The 7,755-nt window shown below is 34.2% G+C and overlaps 1 protein-coding gene across 2 annotated transcripts in view; it reads left to right on the top strand.

Annotated features, from left to right (window-relative positions):
• Positions 1–7,310, top strand: part of LOC110380639 (DENN domain-containing protein 2B) — a 75,846-nt gene extending 68,536 nt beyond the window's left edge. For both annotated transcript variants that reach the window (XM_064042736.1, XM_064042735.1), the window contains 5 exons: positions 131–462; positions 848–997; positions 1,382–1,565; positions 2,053–2,331; positions 2,819–7,310. In XM_064042736.1, coding sequence (XP_063898806.1) covers positions 131–462; positions 848–997; positions 1,382–1,565; positions 2,053–2,331; positions 2,819–3,139 — 1,266 coding nt within the window. In that variant the 3' untranslated portion in view covers positions 3,140–7,310. The remainder of the gene's footprint in view (positions 1–130; positions 463–847; positions 998–1,381; positions 1,566–2,052; positions 2,332–2,818) is intronic.
• Positions 7,311–7,755: the final 445 nt, after the last annotated feature.

A 7,755-nucleotide genomic window follows, 5' to 3' on the forward strand; every position in this document is an offset into this window, starting at 1 on the left:
TACTAAACCTGCGTAGACGAAGTCGCGGGCACCAGCTATACATATATAAATAGTACACATACATACATACAAACTTTCGCATTTTACCACCAAAATAACACCGAAATAACCTTCAATATAACTGTTCCAGGTCCTAGAAGAAATTGAATCCCACCACGGAAGCTCAGACGTAGAAATCCACTCCCTTCTTCAACAACTATTCGAAACCGACTTCCCGAACCCCGGGGAAGAAATTACCGTTCACTACTCTAAAAACCACGATTATGACACCCCGAGCAACGACTATGAACTAACTGGGGATTACTGCATACCTGGGGATTATAATAATGTTTCACCGAAAAGTAAAACGTTGCCTGATATGAGAAGGGAAGATAAGAGTGCGAGTGAAACGGTAATACCGGACTATTATGATTTGGAGAATAATAATGGGGTTAAGAATGTTACTGTTAGTTTGGTTCCTAGGTGAGTGACTTTTTAAATAATTTTATTTAGGTGTTTTTGTTGAGAAAAAAGAATGACGAGCTTTTTAATCTTATATAGAATTAAAATGCTGTTTAGTTTTGGGAGAGTATTTCAAAGTACCTAAACTAAATCTGTGTATATTTACATAACGTATATACATATATATCTTTAGTGATATTTTAACTGTCTAAATATTGTTACTTATGTAACTACGGATTTATATTATTAATTATTATATTGCGCCTACGACTCTCTTAGAACGCGGGTAAAACCACATGAAAAGCTATTTCTTTACATTATAACTTTCTTTTTTCTTGATGAATTAATTTTGATTTCCTCCCTATTTTTATCGTCTATAAACCGTATTTTTTTAATATAATTCCAGGCAGAAAATAATCAAACGTCCAATAGAACCGCGAGTAGATGAAGACAATTTATCAGTGTTGCTAGACCTACTAGGCGCTGGACTGGTGATTAAAGTATTCGGGTCATTACTGCTTGAGAGAAAAGTCATCATCATTGGTGATAAACTGGGGTGAGTAGACAACCACGTAGAATGTCATGGAGAAAGGAAAGATCAGTGGAGATGCCATAAGGCCGGTAGGTTAGGCGCCTGCTTGTAGGTCAAACACGTAAGGGAAGCATGACCAAAACAATAGGTTATGAGTGAACTAACACTGGGGTTCTGAGAAACCTGTTAGCGACTTTTGGTGTTACGAAAAACGGGCGGTTTCCATAGAAGGTGTAGAAGGGTGGAGCCAGTAACTTTCCCGAGTATCCGCATTTTGGCACGGTAAACTTTCTTAGGAGATTTTGCTTTATGACATCTCGGCTTTTAAATTTGTTCTCGATTAGACTTACTGGCCGCTAGATACGATCATGTCTTGCAAAAAAATAATCTCAATTATTTGTTTTACAGATCAGTATCATCATGCGTAGAAGCCCTCCAAAGTTCTTTATACCCCTTCGTATGGCAGCAGCCCCTCATCTCCATGATACCACGAGAGATACAACGAGAAGTACTGGACGCACCGCTGCCCATCCTCGCGGGCATGCTGCACCCGCCTCACGAGCCGCCACACCAGCCCAGAGGCGAGGAAGAGGTTAGTACTACTTACTGAAGGTCCAGCTGCCGAAGCCCAGGTTAAACGTTGGATGGGTGACCATAATAATTGTGATCTCTATAGCCTTTTACCAACAACTTTGAAAGTCAGGTTAAGTATTGGCTGACGAGGTCGACAATTGGCTCTGATCATTGTCATGACGAGTTCCTCCGTGTTTCGGAAGACACATTAAATTGGTAGGTCTCGGCTGTCATTTGAACATCTTTGGCAGTCGTTACTGGTAGTCAGAAGCCAGTAAGTAAGTCTTACCAAAGATTACCGGGTTGGCTAGGGAACTGGGTTGAAGAGATCAGATAGGCAGTCGCTCCTTGTGGCACACTGGTACTCAGCTGCATCTGATTATACTGAAAGTCGACCCCAACATAGTTGGGAAAAGGCCAATCTATTATATAGCTATGTAAAGGGCTAGGCAGATTACTTCATTAGTTTATAACGCTTAACAACATATATTCTTTCTCCATTCCAGGGTATGCTAATAGACCTGACCCACCCCTCAAAAGTCCTATTCTACCAAGGAGACGAGTCCACAATACTCCCCACTTCTTGCTACAAAACCCTGAAGAATGCTCTTCAAATGGAAACCAGCAAGAACAAGGACCGCTCCGAGGATACGAAGACCAGGAATGTGATGATCTCTGAAGCCTTTCTGAGGTTCTTTGTAGATATTTTGGGGGACTTCTGGAAGTTTTTCACGGTTGGGGAGGTCAAGGATGGGGAATTGGGGAAGGGGGGTGTGCTTTTTGATGTGAGTACCTATATATTTAAATTATTATATTTTATTGTCGAATGAAAGTCTCATTAAAATAGAAAAAAAGAAATAAGAAATGGTTGGTGTGCTCAGTGAATAGTACCGCGGTTACTCCCGCGTCCACCGGGAACATAATATTTCCGAATATAGATAAAAGAAGTCTTTATACTCCTTTTTGTATTCTGTTAAATAAAGCAACTTTATTGCCAAGTTTTGTCGAAATCCGTCGAGTAGTTTTTGTGTGAAAGAAAACCAAGATCCATATAGTTTCTATTGATATTTTCGCGTTTGCAATATAAGTATTATTCAGAAAAAAAAAATACATTAATATGGCCAAACACCTTGAATTTTTTGCAATGTTTACTAAGTTTGTAAATAAATTTAATAACTTTTTAACGAGTGAGATCTCTAAAAAGTACCTATAAATAAAAATATCCTTGCAATATATACTAAACTCACTAATACAAAATTTTCTCCATTACAGAAAGAAGCCTTCATAAAAAACGCGTCATCAAAACAGAACCAATACTTCCTCGAATGGTTCACCGAAACAGCAATGTTCACCCATTTCATACAAAACATGGCCGCCAGCTATCACCATCACCAATCACCAGAAACGCCACAATCACCACCGGAACTGGTCGACACACCTCTACCCAACTTCTACGAACTCTTCGAAGAGAGGGTACGTAGTAGAACTAAGACTGCTAATAGAAATGTCGATAGTTCTAAAAATAATTATAAAAATGCTGTCAATAAGAAAGTTAGGTATTTAAAGAGTAAGTTGAGGGATCTTGTTGCGTAAATTGGAATGGTTTTGGTTGAAAATGACGTTTGGTCTTTGATCCGTAATGACGTTTGGTCGTTGACTGGTAACGACGTTTGGTGGTTGACATGTAATGACGTTTGGTCTCGGACTGGTGATGACGTTTGGACGTTAATTTGGTTTTCGAGGTTAAAGTTGATTGATGACGGTGGTGATATTTTAAGTTTAACTGCACAAATATAAAGAATTCATTAAATCGATGGATTAGGTTTTCATGAAAATAAAAAAGAAAGCATTTAAAGTGAATTCTACTATTCAATTTTTAATTTTGATACACTCTGAAACAATTATTGACTTCAAAACGTCATTGATTGACTATCGTCATATTGACGCAAAAGCGTCGTCAGATTAGATTGAGCCAAACATTGTCGTCATTTGGCCAGATTTTAACGTCAAATGTAGGCTGGCTGGTCAAGTGTTGTTTGACGTTATTGTGACGTCAAAATGACGCCAAAATGACGTTCAAGAATTGAAAGTCTAAAATAGCATGAGATATAATTAGTTATGAAGTTGCTAAGGTGTTTTACTCGAAGTTAAAACGAAATAACTAATTATGAGTGTGACTGATAAAAAGCGACGTAGCAAGATCTCTCTTTTTAGTGTTATTGTTATTAAAATAATAATTTAATGTTGCAAAATGTTCATTTATAGATGCACTTATTGTTAGTCAGGAAAGCGTGTATTGTAAGTAAAACTTTATCAGAATATTTTTTTTAACAGTGGCTATCTATAACCTATCTATCGATTGATTTTCGATAGGAGATTGAATTTTGGTACCTTTGTACAGTTGTGTGTACTGACTGATACAATTGTCAACTGCGCCTGTATTTGAGCATTTTATTTTTGGTCTACTTGTGTCCTCATTCGAAGATGCATTTTTTAATACGACGTGCATTTCAAACTCAATTTTAAAAATTCCAGTCAACCAAATAAATTGAGTTTTCATTTAATACCCAATTTCGGTCTGTAATAAATGCCTATTTTTTTTTTAACATAACTACGCGGCCGAAACCCTCTTTTTTAAAAAGTCGGTTAAAAACAGTGCGATGTACATTAATTTGTATAACTTTACAAGAGGCTTGTATCCCAACAGTGGGAGTTAGCATTTTATAGACTGAGCGCCCCCGAGCATATTACTTAGATCCAGTCAAAAATTATGAAGAAACCAGCTAAATTCAGAATTGCAAATTTATTTGGTAAAGGCCCATTTGCACCGACAACCTAAACGTCAGTTTTACTTAAAATAACTGTTTTCAAAACAGTTGTTTTAAGAAAACTGACGTTTATTTTGTCGGTGAACTAGAGCCAAGTATATACATATTAAAAAATACCATAGAAACATGAAAAAATGTCTGTGAGTGATATTGAAAAAAACTAATTGACTATTTATTATTTAATTAGGTAACTATGTTTTTGTTAATGTTAAAACCCAGTGTTTTAGATTATTTTAATTCCCCACCCTATACAAAATATAGTCATATTATAGTCGTATGAATGTTTTTTACAATCTCAGTGATTTATTTTCATCTATACTAACTAATATAATAAAGAAGAATCATTTTTTGTTTGTTTGTACCTGTAGTATTATATACTAGCCATTTCCCGCGGTTTCACTCGCGTCCCGTAGGAACTACTGCCCGTACCGGGATAAAATATAGCCTATGTTACTCGGGAAGGGTGTAGCTTTCCAACTGTGAAATAATTGTTCAAATAGGTTCTGTAGTTTCGGAGCCTTTAGGGTACAAACGAAAAAATAATTATTTTTATTATATTAGTATAGGTTGCATAATTTTGTTTTATGACTATAATATGACTGTATTTTATCATAATCTTAATATTAAGTAGTTACTATGTAATCTCATATTATTTAAGTTTAAAAAACTGTAAATATTACTTAAATTGTATACGAAAAGGCTATGTATATACCGGCATTATAAATAGTTTTAAAATAAACTAAAATTATAATGTGAGAATGTAAAGGTTTTGTGATATTTCGGCTGAACTGATTTAGGTGAAATTTGAAAAGGATATGTACGTTTATAGTCGCGGCAATCGCAGCTTAATTTTTTAACTTATATAGTTAAATCTGGTATAGTTCTCGTCAAATTTTTGTCGTTAAACGTTTGAAAAAGTGTCATGAATTTAGTTATGAACTGTCATTAAGCTTGGCGAGAACTATATAAACATGAAAAATAAATTCACAAAGAAAAAAAAATAGTTTGAAAGCTTTTTGAAAAAAAAAAATGATCACTCTTTTAAAATCTCTAAAAGATCTTAATACTACGTCAAAATACATAACATTCTATAGGATAAAACCCAGTTAATAATTTTGTAAATAAAATATAAATTAAGTTATTGTCGTTATTTTAGATTTTTTAGTTAAAATAAACAAAAAAGCTTACATAGTTTGTATTATTACATGCACTCCATTTTATAAATAAAAAATAATCTCAACTAAGTCCATTAATATAACTGAAATTGTGTATTTTCAACAAAAAAAATCTTAGATTTTTCAAAAACTAGAGAAGTTAGTATAGTCAAAATTCAGACAGTATAAGTTATTTTGAACCTATTGTCTACTAATATAGGGTTTATAATGAAATAAAATCTCCATACTAATCTATTTATTTCAATTCGTTTTATATTTCATAACCAAGTCTCTCTTTTTCACACTGCCTGTGTATCATATGCACTGAAAAATTACTAAAATATTAGAACCAAAGTTGGCAACTTTACCCAAACACTCTGGTGACCTTCGAGAGAGACAATATTTTAAGAGTATAAAACTTAACTGTTCTGTAGGAAGAAATAGGATGTTTTATGAACTTTTCTTCCTAAGAAGGCTTGGCTAAAAAGGAATAGGTCGCCATAATGTGAAAACGTCACTGTCATTATTGTAAAACATCACAAATATTTAGAAATACGTAAACGAACACCTCATGAGGCTCTCGTTAGGCGGCTGGATCAAGGGACTGATTCAGAAGGCAGTACTCCTTGATACGGCGCGTATTGTGAGGAGGTTTCTGTCTCTGGGACCCTAACCACAGGTACCTTGGACCCTGTGCCCTATATCGGTGGCCATCAATTTTTTCTATTTTTAAATGTTTTTTTTTTCGAATTTAATATTTAAAAATGTAAAAAATATGTTGAGCAATCAATAAACGAAATTAAAACTTTAATTAAGATGAAAGGGTAGTCAGAAGCCAGTAAGTCTGACACCAGTCTAGCCAAGGGGTATCGGGTTGCCCAGGTAACTGGGTTGAGGAGGTCAGATAGGCAGTCGCTTCTTGTAAAGCACTGGTACTCAGCTGTATCCGGTTAGACTGGAAGCCGACCCCAACAGAGTTTGGGAAAAAGGCTCGGAGGAGGACAATTAAGATGAAAGCAATAAAACTTGTATTTACTTCATATCTCGATAAATATGTATGTGTAAGAAAAGAAACAATGTATTATTATTACATTCCTTTAAACTATTTGATGTATAAATTATTTTTATTCTCGACTGTTTTTTTTTTAATATTTTGTAAATAGGTTTTTTTATTGCTAAGAATCAAACCAGTGGTTTAATATATCTTTTTCTATTGTAATAGCTAAGCTAGCCATTTCTCAAACCTCTACTATTAAAAAAAGAAACTTAAATTTTACACTTTTATCAAATAAATAGATAGATGATTAGCTAAAACTATTTTCTATGCTATAAAACAATACATTACTCATTTTTGAATTCTTAGAAACTTTAAATACTTAATTCTGGTTTTAATGTCTCTGTAATGTAAACTTTTGATTCTATTAATTACAAATATTTTTGAGATTTGTGTGTCCATACGTATCCAAATATTGTCTGTCCCACTTTTTTTAAATATAGTTTGAACAATAACAGCCTTACTACAAAAACTCAAACATCTGTTGAACACTTGTCTAAAAAAAGTATACAATGTGTTTATTGTTCCCAGTTCATGTAAGTGATTTTAACTGTTTTCTTTTTAAAACCCTGGAAATGACTTCAAGCAATGAAGTATGATAATAATCCTAGTTTGTTAAGTTAAAATGTGCCTTGATATCGTTATTTAAGCGTGTATTTGTTTTTTTTTATTATTATTTAAAATATAACTTGTTATTTTTAGCAATAAACTGTATAATACTGATTTTATTTGGTATTTTTATTTTATACACCCTACTTATACTTTATTCTGTGAACGAACACAGTAGAAATTATGCGGCAGGTGAACACTCTTCTTCAAAAAAAATACCCACAACAGACTAGTTTGATAATAAATAGCTTCTGCCAGCGGTTTCACCCGCATCCCGTGTGAACTACTTCCCGTACCGAGATAATAGCCTATAGCCTTCCTCGATAAATGGGCTATCTAACACTGAAAGAAATTTTCAAATCGGACCAGTAGTTCCTGAGATTAGCGCGTTCAAACAAACAAACTCTTCAGCTTTATATTAGTATAGATAGAAAAATGCCACCTATTGGGCAGTAGCCGAACTGCTAAGAAAGAACGTCAAACTATAGTGTTAATAGTTGCTTGAATATTATCAATAGATGGCTATGTGTGGCCAAATATGAAAGCGCTATCTATTGTGAAGTA

Source organism: Helicoverpa armigera, chromosome 29 (genome assembly GCF_030705265.1).
Source record: "Helicoverpa armigera isolate CAAS_96S chromosome 29, ASM3070526v1, whole genome shotgun sequence".
Lineage (NCBI taxonomy): Eukaryota > Metazoa > Arthropoda > Insecta > Lepidoptera > Noctuidae > Helicoverpa > Helicoverpa armigera.